At 48.4% G+C, this 17,625-nt stretch overlaps 9 protein-coding genes across 9 annotated transcripts; 4 read left to right on the plus strand and 5 right to left on the minus strand.

The window, feature by feature from the left end:
• Positions 1-201: 201 nt before the first annotated feature.
• EV420DRAFT_1509982 (putative methyltransferase-domain-containing protein) lies at positions 202-1,613 on the plus strand. Its single transcript, XM_060471489.1, is given in 3 exon segments — positions 202-773; positions 793-1,053; positions 1,091-1,613. The coding sequence occupies 3 exon segments, from the start codon at positions 363-365 to the stop codon at positions 1,526-1,528; spliced, it is 1,110 nt and encodes a 369-aa protein (XP_060336955.1). The 5' UTR covers positions 202-362; the 3' UTR covers positions 1,529-1,613.
• A 416-nt stretch (positions 1,614-2,029) lies between these two features.
• On the minus strand, positions 2,030-3,286 carry EV420DRAFT_1261327 (translation protein SH3-like domain-containing protein; the record flags this gene model as incomplete). The annotated part of the gene is made up of 2 exons (XM_060467060.1): positions 2,030-2,213; positions 2,262-3,286. 2 exons carry the CDS (start codon positions 3,284-3,286, stop codon positions 2,030-2,032), a joined length of 1,209 nt encoding a protein of 402 aa, XP_060336956.1.
• Positions 3,287-3,404: 118 nt separating this feature from the next.
• Positions 3,405-5,170, plus strand: EV420DRAFT_1617493 (DNA helicase; the record flags this gene model as incomplete). The annotated part of the gene is made up of 9 exons (XM_060475244.1): positions 3,405-3,407; positions 3,465-3,525; positions 3,579-3,776; positions 3,829-4,022; positions 4,079-4,279; positions 4,332-4,550; positions 4,603-4,689; positions 4,730-4,842; positions 4,894-5,170. The coding sequence occupies 9 exons, from the start codon at positions 3,405-3,407 to the stop codon at positions 5,168-5,170; spliced, it is 1,353 nt and encodes a 450-aa protein (XP_060336957.1).
• A 142-nt stretch (positions 5,171-5,312) lies between these two features.
• Positions 5,313-6,933, minus strand: EV420DRAFT_811202 (uncharacterized protein). Its single transcript, XM_060483555.1, has 6 exons — positions 6,706-6,933; positions 6,329-6,653; positions 6,191-6,269; positions 5,828-6,138; positions 5,638-5,778; positions 5,313-5,583 (listed from the first exon to the last, which is right to left on the minus strand). Exons 2-6 carry the CDS (start codon positions 6,527-6,529, stop codon positions 5,449-5,451), a joined length of 867 nt encoding a protein of 288 aa, XP_060336958.1. The 5' UTR covers positions 6,530-6,653; positions 6,706-6,933; the 3' UTR covers positions 5,313-5,448.
• A 282-nt stretch (positions 6,934-7,215) lies between these two features.
• EV420DRAFT_1474927 (uncharacterized protein) lies at positions 7,216-8,467 on the minus strand (the record flags this gene model as incomplete). Its single annotated transcript, XM_060469253.1, has 4 exons — positions 7,216-7,311; positions 7,703-7,950; positions 8,047-8,234; positions 8,337-8,467. 4 exons carry the CDS (start codon positions 8,465-8,467, stop codon positions 7,216-7,218), a joined length of 663 nt encoding a protein of 220 aa, XP_060336959.1.
• Positions 8,468-8,682: 215 nt separating this feature from the next.
• Positions 8,683-9,807, minus strand: EV420DRAFT_1510004 (uncharacterized protein). Its single transcript, XM_060471490.1, has 6 exons — positions 9,569-9,807; positions 9,480-9,517; positions 9,233-9,426; positions 9,103-9,180; positions 8,987-9,052; positions 8,683-8,939 (listed from the first exon to the last, which is right to left on the minus strand). The coding sequence occupies exons 1-6, from the start codon at positions 9,603-9,605 to the stop codon at positions 8,843-8,845; spliced, it is 510 nt and encodes a 169-aa protein (XP_060336960.1). The 5' UTR covers positions 9,606-9,807; the 3' UTR covers positions 8,683-8,842.
• On the plus strand, positions 9,555-12,645 carry EV420DRAFT_1709953 (uncharacterized protein; the record flags this gene model as incomplete). The annotated part of the gene is made up of 8 exons (XM_060479605.1): positions 9,555-10,336; positions 10,938-11,117; positions 11,167-11,175; positions 11,225-11,253; positions 11,309-11,402; positions 11,451-11,629; positions 11,682-12,253; positions 12,302-12,645. Exons 1-8 carry the CDS (start codon positions 10,022-10,024, stop codon positions 12,643-12,645), a joined length of 1,722 nt encoding a protein of 573 aa, XP_060336961.1. The 5' UTR covers positions 9,555-10,021.
• A 134-nt stretch (positions 12,646-12,779) lies between these two features.
• Positions 12,780-14,539, plus strand: EV420DRAFT_1510022 (uncharacterized protein; the record flags this gene model as incomplete). The annotated part of the gene is made up of 6 exons (XM_060471491.1): positions 12,780-12,987; positions 13,061-13,135; positions 13,190-13,467; positions 13,586-13,700; positions 13,730-13,794; positions 13,844-14,539. Coding segments are annotated over 6 exons (1,348 nt in total), but the record flags the coding sequence as incomplete, so codon positions are not given.
• A 2,258-nt stretch (positions 14,540-16,797) lies between these two features.
• EV420DRAFT_1510029 (uncharacterized protein) lies at positions 16,798-17,295 on the minus strand (the record flags this gene model as incomplete). The annotated part of the gene is made up of 2 exons (XM_060471492.1): positions 16,798-17,184; positions 17,233-17,295. Coding segments are annotated over 2 exons (342 nt in total), but the record flags the coding sequence as incomplete, so codon positions are not given.
• Positions 17,296-17,625: the final 330 nt, after the last annotated feature.

Here is a 17,625-nt window from a genome sequence, read left to right on the forward strand (position 1 = left end):
TTGGTACTTAAATACCTTGAACACACTATCTTTGCTATTAGAAATTCTTCCAGTAATATGCATACAAGTACCACTGGTTTGAAATATGATTTCCGCCCCCAAGTTGACGAGCATAAGTTGCAGTCACGACAGCAAGTAGTAAAGTACGGCGCAAGCGCTATGCAGGGACCGTGGGAACTTTTGAGTTGATTAATTTGCGTTCCTTTCGGTGGCTGCCTCTCTGACTCTTACCACCACCTTCACGATGCCTGTCCTTGCACGCTAGCAGCGTGGGCCCAACAACCTACGCTGCCAACCCCATAGAAATCTACTACTGCTTTAAGAATTTCTCGACCTAGACGATACCCATTAGAACGTCAATTATGTCCCACATAATTTTGCCCACCGCTTTCTTGCCGCCTCTCGCCCGACTGAGGACTTTTTCTGGAGCGCACGTATCGGCCTCTCTTCGCTTGCTAAGAGACTTTTATTGGCCTTCGGTTCCTTCGAGGTTGACGGTACCTGTACGCAAAGCCAGTACCCGGATACATGATCAGTCTGTACCGGATTCGGGATATGCTTCGGCTGAGGAAGATGACGATGAAGAGGAAGGAGGAGGAGGAGGAGGAGGAGAGGAGAGTGATTATCTGACAGATGAAGACGAGGATGTCCTACGTGCAGATCCTTTCGAACGTGAGTTCGCTATCAAGTGGATCACAGGCTTTATCTCGCGCTCCGATATCTGGATCGAGGATACGCTGGATGAGGCGGAGGCAGAGACAAGACGGGATTTGGTGGAAGAAGCCTGCACAGATTGTTTCTGCCTTTGCAGGCGACGACGAGGAGACCGAATGCGCTGTTACCAGGACTTTCGAGTTCAGCGGATCCGTCGAAGTAGAGCTGAATGACGCCCCATTGTCCAGCGAGGATCATACGTCCGTCGGCCTTCAGAGCTGGGCTAGCTCGATCTTGCTAGCAGAGAAGATGTGCGCATCGCCGGGAGCCTTCGGGTTGGACATGTCGCGGCCTTTGCGCGTCTTGGAGCTGGGCGCCGGCACGGGCTTGTTGAGCATCGTCGTTGCCAAGCTCTCGGAGGCTATCCATTCCACAGACCATTGTCGCCACAGACTATCACCCAGACGTCCTCGCCAATCTTAGCGCCAACGTACAGACCAATTTTCCTTGCTCATCATCTACAATCGATGTCCGACGCTTCGACTGGGAGTCTCCAGATTTTAACCATCCTATGGATAAGCCCTTCGATATCATTCTGGCCGCCGACGTGATTTACCATGCCAAGCATGCGGAATGGATAAAGGGATGTGTTGAGCAGCTTCTGGCGCTGAACGGGACGTTCTGGCTCATGATCCCCCTCCGCTCGACGGGAAGACATGAGGGTATGGACCATACAGTCGAGGCTGTTTTTCCAGAGTCTGAGATGACTTCTGGGCTGGTTGTTTTGGAGAAGGAAACCATCGGGAGGCAAGGAGGTGTCGGGAGAGCTGACGAAGGAGGCTATAAGCTCTTCAAGATTGGGTGGGCAATATAGAGTTAGACACGTAGACTACTAATGCTTACAGCCATAATGTCTGTCTTTTTACTAATCGCGAGTTAGATTTTTTTCTGTTTTTGAAGGTCCGTGACGACGGTGCACAGCAAACATAAATAACGCTTTCATGTCAACCTCCATCACCGTGAGTTATGATCTCAACCCGCCTGAAGAGGTGGATGCACCTACGCTGGTAGAATCCAAACATGCGACATTCAACCTCAAAAAGACACCTGCAGACGGGCAGAAGGCTTACTATGCCGCGCTGAAGGATGCCATACAATTGGCAAGGAACCAGCTTGGCGACGAACTTACGGCCTGGAGAGATGCAGTAGGAAAGGCAGAGCTAAACAAGGAGACGAAGAAAGCATTGAAAGAAGAAGAGGAAGGAGAAGAGGAAGAGGAAGAAGAAGAGTAACCAGGTAAATTCTGGACCTCAATGAACGTTCTAGGTCTGATTCTGATGGGATAGGATTAGCGTAATAAAATATCAGGATGCTATTATACAGCGCCCCGTTTCTCAACGCCTCTCGGGCGCTCGCGTATAACCATCTTGTTACTGTTCTTGGGACCCTTGGGACCTGGCTTCCTCGTCCTTGTACCCTTTGTACCCCAGCCCCATATCGAGACAGGATGCTTGTTCGATTTTGACTTTCCACGTCCACCACCGTGAGGATGGTCAGATCTAGAGAATAAGTCAGTACAATACAACTGTAAAATTGAAAAGACGTACTTGTTCATTGCAACACCACGGACCTCTGGCCTCCAGCCTAGCCAACGCCGCCTCCCAGCCTTTCCGAGGCTCCTGTGCTTCCAAAGGGGGTTCGACACTTTTCCAATCGTCGCGCAGCAATCCTGCAGAACCTTGCGCACTTCACCACTCTGCAACCGGACTTGGGTGTACCGGCCTGAGTCTTCATGGGCCATGACCTGCCCAGATGTACCCGCAGAGCGTACAAGGATAGCGGGGCCTTGAGGTGAGAGTGTGATATTATGGATGATGGTGCCGGGAGGAATAAGTCGCAAGGGAAGAACATTGCCCGACTTGAGGGTCATGGAACGGAAAACACCGAGTGCGAGTGACTGAGAAGACTCGTACGCAGCTACTTCCTCTTCCGAGGCTCCTTCAGGCTTTTTCTTGTTCAGTGCCTTGAGGTCGAACCCTGGGACGAGTCCGTCCGGAATTCCCGACCTGAAGCTCTGCACCGTGTCCCCAGCACGCATCCCATCCGTCGCCAGGATATAACTCCATTTTGCCTTTCCCTCTGCCCTGGGGTCACGATTTTTCAACAGCGCAATATGGGAGGAACGGCCGGGGTCATATTCGACACGGACTACATCGTGTACACCCGGTTGCTCGCGACGAAAATCGAGCAGGCGTATCCGCTGCTTGTGGCCTCCTCCACGGTGTCTGCAGGTGATCCGGCCTGTCCTATTACGACCGCCAGTTTTGCGCTTTGCGACTGTAAGGGCCCGTACGGGTCGTCCTTCGTACAGGTCGGGTGTTAAAGGTCGTCGAAGGTGACGAGTACCGGGCGTGATGGGTTTGTATGTCTTGAAAAGCGACGAAGATGTTTGAACAAAGGCTTCCCTCTCTTTCTTTTTCGCTGCGGCGGTGACTTTGTCGACAACAGTAGCGTACGAGCTACGTTGAATCCATAAAGGTAGACTGCTACGACAAAGGGTAGAAGAAGGCGGGATAGTGGCCGTCAACAGCGTTCGTAGGAGCCCATTGCTCGCCCTTGTCGAGGCAAACATGGATTGACGCCCAAGTACGCGAGATAAAGGAGGTAAAGTCAAAAGTAAGAAATTGAGCACTGTTTGGCAAGCATGTTTCCCGCAAACAAAGACGCGACGGCACTTGTACTTTTCCATCATGGTATGCACCCATTTCTCCCTTCTAACTCACAAAAATGAAGTGCTCACTCCTGTTCAGACCACCCAAATCACGACCGGGACGTCCGAACTTCGGGATATCACCAAGATGGAGCGCATAGGTCGGGTTATTTGACGCGTTTGTTTGGGAAATTTCTCTCACCAGGATTTGCAGGCGTTCATTCGCACATCCATGGACTGGGACTCGACGACCGGTTAGAGCCAAGGGCTAATTCGCAGGGAATGGTTGGGCAGGCCAAGGCTAGGAAGGCTGCTGGAATGATTCTCAAGATGGTGCAGGAAGGACGGATAGCAGGACGAGCGATGTTGTTTGCTGGGCCTCCGTCGACGGGAAAGACTGCTATTGCATTGGGTGCGTCTCTGCTACATTATACTACTTACTTCGTCTTGAATGCGAGATATAGGTATGGCACAGACGCTGGGTCCAGACGTGCCCTTCACCATGATTGCCGCCAGCGAGGTATTCTCGCTATCGATGTCAAAGACTGAGGCGTTGACCCAGGCATTCCGACGGAGCATTGGAATACGCATCAAGGAAGAGACAGAACTCGTCGAAGGGGAGGTCGTCGAGATCCAAATCGACCGGAGTCTGACTGGCGTACGCACGAACTTTCTGTTAGCCAAGTTTAGGCGCTGACAGGTATCACCTTCTAGGCTACGAAAACAGGAAAACTCACTATCAAAACTACCGACATGGAGACTATCTATGACTTGGGTACTAAAATGATCGACGCTCTCTCGAAGGAAAAAGTCCTTGCAGGAGACATCATTACCATCGACAAGACGTCTGGTAAAATCACTAAACTCGGCCGTTCGTTTGCACGGTCTAGAGATTATGATGCTATGGGCGCTGATGTATGTTCTATTTTTTCCCGGCAAGATCGTTGGACTGACCAACGATGTGCAGACTAAATTCGTTCAATGCCCCGAAGGTGAAATACAAAAACGGAGAGAGGTCGTGCATACGGTGTCTTTGCACGAAATAGACGTCATCAACAGTAGGACGCAGGGCTTCCTAGCTTTGTTTGCAGGCGACACAGGTGAAATCAAGCCAGAGCTACGGAATCAGATCAACACCAAGGTGGCGGAGTGGCGCGAGGAGGGCAAGGCTGAGATCATACCAGGTGTACGTACGCGCCTTGCATCAAAATATCTGCGCTAACAAGAGTACTATGCAGGTCCTTTTCATCGACGAGGTTCACATGCTCGACATTGAATGCTTCTCATTCTTGAACCGCGCCTTGGAAAATGATCTAGCTCCTTTGGTCATTATGGCTTCTAATCGAGGCATGGCTCGTATCCGAGGGACAACTTTCCGCAGTCCCCCATGGGCTACCTGTGGATCTTCTCGATCGTGTCCTCATTGTCAGCACCAAGCCGTACAGCGAAGAAGACATCGAGCAAATCATACAAATACGGTACGGAAATGCGAGTTGCCTTTTTTACGCGCAGGTCTGACGAGAACACAGATGCCAAGAGGAGGATGTCACGCTTACTTCGGAAGCTACTAGTGTCTTGACATCTATGGCCATGCAAACGACGCTGCGGTACTCGCTCAACCTCATTTCATGCGCTCAGATGCTAGCTCGGAAACGAAAGGCGGAGCAAGTGGGTGTGGAGGATCTGCGGAGAGCATATACGTATTTCATGGACGAGAAACGAAGTGTTCAGTGGTTGAAGGAGCAGCAAGGGTCGCTTGTATTCGAGGAGATACCAACGGCCAGCGAATACATGGACAGCTCATGATACTATTCCTAGCTGCGTATACTCTGATCTTTCTTGTGTTCTTCTATGATATGACTAGTCATTGTTTTACTTCGCACCATGGGAACAACAGCTCTAGGGAAAATTCAGGACTCGGTAAGTTCGGTCAGAGGTAATTGAATGAGTAAGACTTCGTTGGCAGTCGCAAAGATGGAACTTCATATTTTGTCATAAGTAGATAAAGCATGCGTACTTTCTAGTACAGGTCAGAAGCCTCGTTAGCAAGCTTCACAGCTCATACAATTGTCGCATCGGGATCATCAATCATCATTCAGTCTAACCTCGACTTGGATGTCCTCCCTTGGATTGTCAACTTTCTTATTATCGCAATGATCATCCTCCAGCTGGGTCATGGGGGTAGTCTCATAGATGCCAGTCTCGACACCAGTATCATCCTGGGTGCCTGTCAACATGCAATATTCATGCTAGCTTTTGAAGTCCTCACTCACCATAGAATCCTGCTGCGAATTCTGACCTCCAGAGCGTGTCCTGAAGTGAAGTGAGCCTGATATCATGCTTCCCTGCCAAGAGTCATCTGGGCGGGCATGACCTGCTGCAATGCGCCCAACAAGGAGTGTTGGTGCAACTCCCTATATGATGTCTGTTAAATCCAAAGACAGGGGAAGAATATGAGCATACCTTTGCAACTCCAGCAAGTACACTAAAGTACCAGAATGCAGGACTACTACAAGCATAGAGGACTGTAAATAAGATGGAGAATACAGCATGAAGAGCTGCTGATTCAACCAAAAGCTCAATAACATGGCGATAAGTTCTAAGTCCACCTCCCATATTGTTTCCTGCTTGTGTAACAGTGACAATATGGTAGATGACGAGTAAGGTGCACCATAAAGTTGTGGCAAGAATGAATGATGAATAAAGTATGTTTCCAAGAATGTATGGCTTGAAAGGAGTGGTCCAATTTTTGTACACAACAACTGTGTTGCATGCTGTACTAAGGCTTGAGTAAATCATCCAGCTGAGAGATGTAGGTGAGCTTACCAGTTGCAGAAATAAGAAAAAGGACAGGAAGCAAAATAGTCAGCCACTGCTGTCCACAGACCATCCAACAACGCCAAATCTACAGTTTAGTTAGCAGCTTGAATCTGTGGTAGAAATTTCTAATAAAATGTCACACACTATGGTAGAATCTGCAAGAATAGTGCAGATAGTGGCTGAGATACCAGACCCCAGTGTTACTAAAGCAGTAGGAATAGTATAAAACTGATACTTTGTCCAAATACTCTGGCCATGGTTGATATATAAAGAGCAGATGGATAGCCAAGCAAGGGCAAAGTTGATAGTGGTCACAATATAGAGGAGAGTTATGACAATGACCATAGCCCATCCAACTGGATGGAACTTGCTTGTAACTATGCCATTCACTTCAGCATTGACAAAAAGATAAGGATATTCCTCTCACAGGCATTCCATAGTGTGATAGCAATGATTCCTGTATATATGCCTTTGTGCATAGTTAAATGCTTATAAATATCTGAAAAAATAAACAAGCAGACCTTGCAATAGAGCATAGAGGATCCTTGAATTCAATTCACCATCAAGTTCTTGGAATATAAAAGTCCTGTCAGCATTGGTGAGATTTGCAGGAATATCAGTCTGAATAGCCATTGAGGAAGTCTGAGTAAAGGTAGAATGATGAGCAAGGGGGTCCTGAGGATGTAAGACTTGAGGGTGGAAACCACCCTTTGCTATATAGTGTGTAGGCTATGGCAACACAGCAAATAGCCTCAAGTATTGAAACTATCATGGTTTATTTTTGGAGAATCTTTGGTATCTTACAGCATCAATAAATAGGCATTGGTGTATACTGAGCCCGACTACCCAGCTGATTCTTTTGAGCATCATTGTTGTGACAAAGGAGTTGCAAAGGAGTTCAACATACCCAATGCCCGTCACCAAGCACAAGAAATCCTCTATGCAATACACTGAATGAGAGTGATATGTACTCCATGTTTGGCAAAGCCTCAAAGGGGCGCTGAAACGACCACCTTCATTGGAGCGAGACCTCATTGCGACATCAAATGCTCATTAATGCCGTAAATCATTCTCCTAGATGGCGGAATTGTAAAACTATCCTGGAATAGCCACGGGTCTCGCGGCGACTGTGGATGACTTAAAATTATCAGCAAGCACAGGCATAGTCATCGTCTCTATACCTATCCTAGCTAGCTTAGGACACAATGTATATTGGCCGTAGCACTGGATCACCTCCATTGATAGATACAACACGGAGCCAGAAAAGCGCACTGCCTACCTGATGAATTGGAGGAGGAATATATAGCTGCTTCACGCCGAAATGGGAAGAACTCCACTCGCAGTATCCTTCGAATCAGTCTCGGGTCCATGGAAACCGATGCCAGAGTTAAGGCTCTCGGATCTATAAACTCAAACGCTATCGGGAGTCGGCTTCTGACGAACGAAGAGAAATAGCATACCAAGCATGCTGATTTGAGCTCATCACGTCAACTTATCCACCTCAGAGATCATTCACACCTGCTCCCAGTATCCCGAAAGGTATTTCTCACCGCCTACATCCATACGTCCGCTGAGCCTTGCGGCATTGCCATCAACAAAAACAAATCCAGGAGTCGATTCTAAGAAGTCCTCGAAGGCCTCAATGTCGTCATCATCGGCCATTCGGAAGGTCCCAGAGAGCCCCTGTTTATGGAAAACACCTTGCCCCACCACCGTCTTCGAGCTTCCCTTTACTAGTACCACGACTTTCGGGTTAGTCGTGAATGCTGAGAAAGCCCGAGAGGCTACTAGTTAGCCGGAACCCAATTTCATTCCCTAGATGGCCCAGACCGGTATAGTGAAAAAAAAAGTCGCGCCGATACTGCATGCCAGTAGTGCTGACAGGGATGTTGCGTGATGCGCAAGCTTGGCAGATGCATTCAGCTGTGAATGCGGTCGCAGTTGAGCTTCATTGTTCAGGATGCTATCGGTGGTGACGGCAAAAGGCAACCCAGGAGTCGAATCTAAGAATCCCTCGAGTGCTTGGACGTCGTCGTCGGTCTGGAGGAACCTAGAAGGGAATCGCAGTCTACGAAAGAGACCTGTCCATACTTGTCCCTCCATCATATTCATCGTAAGCCGTCTTCATGCATCTCTTTGCTAAGACAACAACCTTCGAGTCAGCTTCAAGTGCTGAAAAAGTCCGAGAGTCCAGAGGCCGCTAATGAGCCGGAGACGAGTATCAGGGTCATTTTCTGCTCCAATCGAAAGGAGAAGACTAGGGAGGCGCCGCGTTTGGGGCATGGGTGCATTATAGGGAAGGAAAGAATACGAGAGTCATCACAGTTTAAGGTCAAGAAACAACGATGACCAATCTCAGTCGGCCCGCAGTGCTAAGCCGATGGCTCATGCACGGTTTGTGCGGGATCAGGGTAAACACCTACGCAGGACTTATATTATGTACAAGTGCTCGTGGAAACGTCCAGGTAAACATCAACCGCTCATTTGAACGTTCTCTACCCCGAGAAAGCCAAAATACGGCCACCAGTTGATCATTATTGAACAGGAATAACCACATAACTGAATAAGGTGAATATGTGTCATAAATATTATCGTACAATCGCATAGACGCATCATTTTTATCCAAGAATGGCTTGCGTAAAATGACCGTGTACCTGCTTATACGCTAACAAGACCTCCTCGGTACCCATCGCCGCGTCGGGCGGCCTGAATGCCTCGGAAAATTACGAAAAAGACGGCCAAGGTAACCAATATCCTAAATTTATGTCAGAACTAGACGCATATATGCGCAAATATACGCACCATTCTATCCAACAGAATGCTTCAAGTGCATTGAGTTGACCACAGTAAATGAACACATCCTGAGTTCTGCGAGAATCTGTGAGGCCTCGAAAGAGTATGTGCAACAACTAACTCACTTGCAGTTCAAGCCTCCTCCGAGGTTTTGGGTTATGGCGGCTGCGGCTGCGGTCCAGATAACCCATGTAAGGAAAAGGCTGGAGGTACCCTGATGAGCAGATATACGACGGTGACGCAAACGGCACGTACAAAATGAGGTGAGACGCGATGCTAGTGAGCACTGATCCTGTGGCTGAATGCAAGAATAGAACCATGTAGAATATGCAGAATACGACAGTCCACGTTGAGGCGAACAAGACGTATCGGACACGGTCCCTTTGGGATATTCCGTTCTGATGTCCATGCTTATTGAATTGCGAAGTTAACCACGCGGATATTGAGAGCTGTGAGAATGTGTATAAGAACTGTGTATGCGATGTCGAAGAGATATGCTCACTGTGATGATTCCGAAGAGAATGAGGAGACCGAAGACAACTGCAAAAACGGCGTTAGTGGGCGTGCAGAAGCGAGAAGCTGTCAACGTACCCGGATGACCCCGTCGTACATGAGTATCGAGCGGCATTTCGAAAACGTTACTGAGGATATTTCGTATGTCGTAGAAAGGAGGAACAGATGGCGTGGGGCGTAATAGAAAACGTCAGACTTTTATGAAGCCAAGTGGTGAGATCGCAATTTCAACATGACGTCACCGAGATATCCGGCACCGACACGTGACTATAGATCATGGAGAAACTCCTCCGGAGTGACGACGGTCCCTCTTTGTTTGTTCTCTTCTTCCATCTCGGAAACCACGGAGCACCTGTCTCTCGAAGAAACGATGGCCAGTCCGGTCTCTGACGGAGAGCCTGGCAAGGGAACCAGAGTAAAGCAATTCAAATATCCCCTCGGGCCGCGGTGGATCATAAACAGGAACGCTAAAAATACTTCCGATGGAGTACTTAGTTGAAATTCGGTCATTGTCCTTGGTGTTCATCCACCATGACCTCCTCCAAGACACAGTACAATGTCTCTCTTCGGGGAGACGCGATACTCACCAGCTCCCGATGGAACAAGGGCACTGCCTTTTCCCTTGCTGAGCGCAAGGCTTTTGGTCTCACAGGGCGATTGCCGTATCGCGTCAATACTCTTGACGAGCAATGCGAACGCGCCTACGACCAACTACAGTCTCGGGACTCACCTATACGCAAGAATTCCTTCTTGCAGAGCTTAAAGGACCAGAACTGGGTGCTTTACTTTGCGTTGCTATCGAGGCATCTCAGAGAACTCGTGCCTATCATCTATACCCCCACCGAGGTGAGTGTTCCAGACTTGTTCACTAGTGGGCTTGCCACGTCGTCTCGATACGCGGGAACAGCGATAAACCTGGTCTTGTTTGGTCATCAATATCACCCACGCAACCGGCAATCTTCTGTCAGTGGGCGTTCCGGCCTCAGAGACACGTTCAACTTTCTGCTTTCAGCGAACTCAGGGCAACAAGCGAGCATGTAATGATGCGGCCCTATTCAGTCTATGAGCGTCTCTTGCGGCAGGAAATTCTGCATACTATGCACTCCTGGTAAGCGACTGTTTCAAACTGGACAAAAGCCTGTGAAAATGGATGGACAACTGATCAAGTTCTGATCAAGGCTTTCGGTCATAGCAAAATGAATCGGGGTTCCCCTTAATGGTAACCGACACATTATCTGTGTTCCAATTGTTTCCCTTGCATTTTGGCCGGTTGCCTCCCAGGAGTGACGTCTTCTTTTAATCTTCTCGGGCTACACCGGTAACACCTATCGTCGCCATTTCGTAAACTAGTGCTATGCACCGTTCATTCTACATTCGCCTCGCGTTCACGTTGGTTATCCGCGGCGGTGGCAAGCCCATACACAGACAACTAACATTTCTCTAACAGGCTGATGCGATCGCCAACTATTCCCATCTCTTCCGGAGGAGCGAGGGATTGTATCTGACCTTTCCTGATCAAGACACGATGGAGCAAGACTTTCTCGAACAGATCAGAGGTCGAAGCATTGATCTCATTGTATGCTCCGATGCGGAGGCTATTCTGGGCATTGGTGATCAAGGTGTTGGGGTATGCTTCACCGCCTGTTTGCTCTATCATCGTGCTGATTTTGTTGCAGGGAATCGGGGTAGGTGTCTGAGACATAGTTCAAATAATATGATTTATCTGTTCTACAGATTTCTGCGGCCAAGTCGGTGATATACACGTGCGTCGACTACCATCATCGAAATAGTGAACAGTTCGATTGATTATGATATTAGACTCATAGGAGGCATCGATCCTTCTAGAGCTCTTGCCGTTACGCTTGACGTCGGGACAGACAACGAGAATCTTCTCAATGACGAGCTTTACGTGGTAAGTATACCGTTTTCAAACTTCAACGAAAACTCATTATGATGTTAGGGCTGGCCCAACAAACGTATCCGTGGAGAGCAATACGACCAGTTTATCGACAAGTTTGTGCAGCTTGTTCGAAAGTACTTCCCTCATTGCCTACTCCACTTCGAGGACTTTGGTGTGACGAATGCCCAACGTATCCTCGAACGCTATCGGGACACTCATTCAGTATTCAACGATGATATGTAAGAGGGCCGGGTCACTGATGTTATCAATTTTGACCATTCTTCTATTTAGTCAAGGAACTGGTGCAGTTACTCTCTCTTGTGTCATGTCTGCAATTGGCATAACGAAGACCAAACTTTGTGATCAACGATTCATCGTCTACGGTGCCGGCTCCGCCGGACTGGGCATCACGAAACAGCTACGTGATGCCATGGTCGCTACAGATGGCACTTCAGAAGAAGAGGCTAATGCCAAATTCTGGCTCGTTGACAAGCACGGGCTCATCAAACAGAGCACACCTGACGTTCGCAAGGACCTTCACGCATTCATTCGATCGGACGAAGAATGGGCATCGTTCACCGGTGAGGTCGGTCTCCTGGATGTAGTTAAGCAAGTAAAACCGACGGTGTTGATTGGGTGCTCGACTCACGCGGGTGCTTTCACGGAAGAGGTTGTGAAGACGATGGCGGCACACTGTGAGAGACCGATCATCCTGCCTCTGTCGAACCCGAGTCGATTGATTGAGGTCGATCCGAGCGATGCGAATGAGTGGACGGGTGGGAAGGCGTTGTTGGCTACGGGTAGTCCATTCCCTCCGGCTAAGATGCCGAATGGGAAGGATTATATCATTGCCGAGTGTAACAGTACGTCTGTTTTTCTCGTTTCCTCTACTTTGGCTCTGATGATCCTAGATGCGCTGATTTATCCTGGACTTGGGTTTGGCGCTATGCTTTGTCAGTCTCGCAAGATGACAGACACGATGATCATTGCAGGCGCACGTAGACTGGCGTCTCTGTCCCCGGCACTGAAAGATCCAGACGATGCACTTTTGCCTGACTTTGGAGACGCGCCTCAGGTGAATTTTGAGGTGGCTGTCGCTGTCGCTGAGCAGGGCATCGAAGAGGGGAGTGCGGGTGTTGATTGGTCGAAGGAGGAAGTGCGAGATAAGGCAAAGGCAAAGTTGTGGGAGCCATGTATATGCTGGAATATGTGTACGATAAGCATGGAGAAGCCTAGACCAGAGGAAGTTGTGTAATTAGACTAGTAGTAGCAGTATGAGTAGTTCGCACTGGCAAACGAAACAATTCACTTTGGCCGCAGCCGGCCCTAATTATTGTCGCGTCGCGTGGTCTTTGCAAATTCGAATTGGATTACTCCTTTGACTTCAACCATGGCGAGCATGGGCCAGATGCTGAGCATGATGGGGAATATGGATTTCTTTGGAGATCTCACAAAGGGAGCAAAGAAGCTCATGGCTGCTGAAAAGAAGGGCCATATCCCTGATGACCTTGATTTTGGTGTCATGCCTGTTTGCGCGTCGTGCAAGCAGAACATCATTCCGCCAAAGAAACCTTTGCGATGCACGGCGTGCAAGGCAGTTATATATTGTAGCAAAGAGATTTGTGCTATTTCGAATCTGTCTTGGGCTACGAATTATTCATTGTCTGCAGTGTAGCAAGCAAGACTGGAACAACGGAACAGGGCTAAAGTTCTTTACGCACAAGCAGCTATGTCCTGACAATAAGGTGAAAGAAAACCATCTTCAAAAACCTATTTATTCATGATTGTTCATACAATAGAGACACATGCTACGTCTCCCAGAAACTCAAGCGATCCTAACCTCCTTTCCTTGGGGCCGTCTCGAAACAGATGGCACATTTAACGACAGCATCGCCCGGGGCCGCTTCGACGTACTCGGAGGGTCCGGCTTTGGTTTCTGGAGTCACAGAGGCGGACCGATTCCCCACCAGAACATGGGAGAGCTCGGAAAATCTTTGGCCGAGGGATCGCCCTATGCTTCTATGCTTAAATCCATGCTCGGGAAATTCGACCATCTCGGATGGGAAAGACCTCTTGGGTACCAAGCACCTCACTGATGCTGAGGGATGGAAGTTACCTGATAGACTTGATTCCGTATCGGCATTTTGAATCTGTGGATAAGAGGCCTCAGGTTGGTGACGGACTGGGGGCGGGAGATGGATTGGTTGGGACGCGTGGCACGAATGGCGGAGGCTTCCCAAGGAATCCCCCGCTGCGCTGCTTATGAGCTTTCCTCTGAGCGCGTATTGGTTGATTGTGCATTGTTTGAAGGTGACACGTCCCTACTGCAGGGAGTGCAGGGAAAGAGAGTACAGCTTCGCATCCATGCGATTGGTGCCGAAGTGGAGTTGAACTATCTTCCATTGTGAGTCGAATATTTATTCATCAAGCGAGGACTGACGATATTTGAATAGGTTTTCTGAAATAGCACTCTTGTTGCCGTATCATGATATCAAGCTTGTGCTCTTTGGTCAGAGCGTCGAGAAACTCGTCAAAGAGGCGAAGAAATCCCATCCACAATCCCTTGTCGCCAAATCGAATACTTCTTCGCCAGTCTTTGCGTATAAAACTCCGAAGGAATGCGGGAGCGGTTCCATCGAGATATTCCTGCACGGAGATTCGCCTACCTGGTCTCCAGACCTGATGGGTTCCAGCTCTGGACGCCCTGACGCGATCATCGCATTTAACGCCGGGCTTGCGTCGTACCGAGAATGGATTCCCGTCATCCAGGCGGCGCATCTGGCGTCGATTCCTTTTGCTGTCACGGAATACGCGGAACAGTCCTGTGAACAACAGCGTTCTACGATTCCGCGGATGCTAGGACCTCGTGTGCCTGCGAGGAAGGAGTATGAGATTGCGCTGAACCCGTTCCAGACGCCGGGTCAGCGGGGTATACCGATGTACCGTTTGCCTAATGTGGTGAATGGGTTTACGCTAGTAGTTTGGAAGGAGGATGTTGATGTCGAATCTGGAAGTGAACTTGGAGCTGTGGAACAAGAGGGTCTGGAAGAGTTGGATTGATTTTTGTAATATAAAAATTGAGTAGAGAAGATATAGTAACAGATGTACAATGAATTGAATATATAGCTTGCCTGTAAACAGGATGTCCAAAACAAGTTCATTCTTTACTTTAACTTGGGCAATTCGGGGAAGTCATGTGATCGTGTATGACCATAAGTTACGTCATGTGGGATTAACCCCTTGAATTGGTACCACCACGACGATAACAAGAGACTGGTTTCTTGTCTGTTCCCTATGATTTCTTCAAGACGCTCGAAACCTAATTGAAAGAAAGCCAACTCCAGAAGTTAAGGACAATCCAGAGCCAATCCCCCTGGTTCTAGTCAAGCATAGGACCAGGACCAAGAAGCAGCGTGCTGAAAAGCCGAAGTCTCAGCTGAAAGATGACTCGGATTCGGGCCAGCAGAAATCAACCCGTCGACGAAAGGGACTCTTTGGAAATTTTGCTGAGACTCCGCTTGATGTACTCTTTGAGGTGAGCTACGACGAAAGACCAGAGTAGCAGCACGACCCATTAACTAAAAATTGGCTTAGATCTTTCGGCATCTCGAGCCCCTTGATCTTCTTCATCTGAGCCAAACGACGAAAGACCTCCGCGCCATTCTTCTCCAGCGTTCATCCAGTTTCATCTGGAAAGGCGCTCGCGAAAATGTCAACTTACCTCTGTTACCAGACGATATGACCGAGCCGCAGTATGCGAGCCTGGCCTTTGACAACTACTGTCAAGTATGTGGTCCTTTTTCTGATATGTTTCACTGCTTACACCAATGTCAGAACTGTTTTAAAGCAACAAAACTCGTCCAATGGCAGTTTAGGATGCGGATCTGCAGGACATGCTTGTATTGGAACAATGATATGTACGTCCAACAAATTTATGCCAGGAGTCGGCTATACTTGCCCATCTTCGCATTTATCTGTACACTCTCAGCATACACTCTCAGCACCACGGACCCCCGCGAACTTCCTTACGAGTTATTACAGTGTGTTCCTCGTTTCCAATTGAATAAGAAGATAGGCCGTGAGTATGGACATTCCATCACCTGGCAAAAGCTGACGATATGTAATAGACCGACAACGTTGCGAGACATTTTACCATACGCCATCCATCAATGAACTAGAGGAAGGCCTCTGTCATGGTCGTGGAAGATGGTTCGACCGCATAGAAACTTCTCATCGGAGACTTGCTAAAGTAGGATGATGAGATCTCTGTCCTACGACGAGACACTGAAAACATAAATTTCCAGCATTCGGATGCCTGCGAGAAGTGGATGTCTGACCGGGCTGCTGAACATGCAGACAAGCTCCAGTCACTTCGTGCTGCAAGAGCTGATAGGTAAGTCGTCTGTCGCTTGTGCAGATTATACCGCTCATCTAGTCAAACAGTGTGGTCGAACGCTTAACAGCCCTTGGTTGGGGTAAAGAGATTGAAGAAATGGACGACGAGAATGTGCTGCGCCGTCACAAGTTGGTCTGGCAAGTCAAGCCACTTACTGATCGAAGTAGGTCTTGCTTTCTGACGCGTTTTGAAACTAATTCTCTCGTGTCTATTCCTAGACTGGGCTACGATAGAACCAGCTATGATTGAATTGATGGAATCATTGAAAGCAAAATGATGTGGGACGCACACCGAAGACATTTTCGCAGATCGGCAGAAAGTCAAGATCTTTGAACTTCAAACTCTACTCGCGAATTTGAACGTTAGTTTCAATCTTGATACAGAAGCCTTAGCCTTTGACTGTTCGATCTGTAGTTCTCAATTGATATATACCCGTGTCCTTATGCGCAATTGTTATTCAACGGAGTTAATTGGCAAGAATACAAAGCATGACAGTGCCCGGTACGTTCTGTAGCAGGAGCCGTGTCAGAAATTTGCATGTCTTGTCGAAATTGCGCACAGGCAGTATCCAGATCTACCCCAAGTCTCAGAGTCGCACTCTCGTCTATTCAGCGCGAGGTGAAACTTGAAGACTGAATATTTTAATAGTCGAGACCCAGCTGCTTGAACAGTACATGCAAATAATCCGCTTTCGAAGTGCTTCTAATCTTCCTCTTAGGCACAATATTCAAACAGATAACTTTGCCCAAGCTCGCGACCATTGGATTTAGGATCTAGACAAGTATAACGAGCGTTCCTGTGTGTCTTTCCGGCTCGCACGCTAAACATCCTGTCTGGACGTCACTCCGGAATCAGCCCTTGCGAGATGTCAGCACATTGTTTGCCGAGCTGAAAAAGTTTCCTCCGACACATATCATTCTACCTGATGGCGCTTGCAGAAACCTACGCCATGATGGGCACGTGTACGCTGGTCTGAAGTTATGGAGTATAGAAGGCTACTTCAGAGCATACTTGGGAAAGGCGGCAAAATGTAACTGTATCGGATTGCTATCAATATATCCATTATGTGAACAACAATAGAATACATACAACGCGACATATACACAACAAAAATAAGGACTACGAAGCCTTCGCCTTCGCCTCCTCTCTCTCCTGGAGTTTCTGAATCGATGTCTGCTGCTTAATGGCAGCCTTCATCTTCCTCTGCCGTTTCCGTCGACCGTTCCCTCGCTTTTTACCCTCAACGACGATGGGCTCGGAAAGCTTCTTTTTCCGGCGAGCAGCCTCCTCCGCGCGCTGTTTCTCCCGCTTTTTGTCTCTTTTCCGTAGGGTCGTCATTGACGCCTTCAGCAAGGAACCATACGCGCTGTGAAATTTATGAAGATCTCCAGAGGACACCTGAATACGCTGTCAGTTTACGCTGTGAAGATACTGGAGACCACGCACCCTGGTCGAAAATTTGAATTTGCCGCCGTCGGACAGGCGAACGAGACATGGATATTCTCGCACATCTTTCCTCACCCTCCTCATATTTCATCGCGGAATCTTCACCATCGTGTGTAACTAAAAAACAAAGAACGCGTTCCTCAGGTTGACTTGGTAGCGGACGGACTGATCCAACACGTACGTCGTTTATGCGTAAGCCATATCGATCCTTTGTCCTTCGACGATTCGAACAATTCAGAAAGCTTTTGGAGAAACTGGAAAGAGTATCAGAAAGATCCGCAATGAAAGCAGAAAATACTTGCTTTGTCGTTGTCCACCAGCTGCATGCTGCATCGAACACAGTGGTAGCAGGACAAGAGGCGGAAAGTTCCACGTGGTCGGCGGCTCTGATAT

The sequence above is a fragment of the Desarmillaria tabescens genome (genome assembly GCF_030435595.1).
Source record: "Desarmillaria tabescens strain CCBAS 213 chromosome Unknown EV420scaffold_4, whole genome shotgun sequence".
In the NCBI taxonomy this organism is placed as follows: Eukaryota; Fungi; Basidiomycota; class Agaricomycetes; order Agaricales; family Physalacriaceae; genus Desarmillaria; species Desarmillaria tabescens.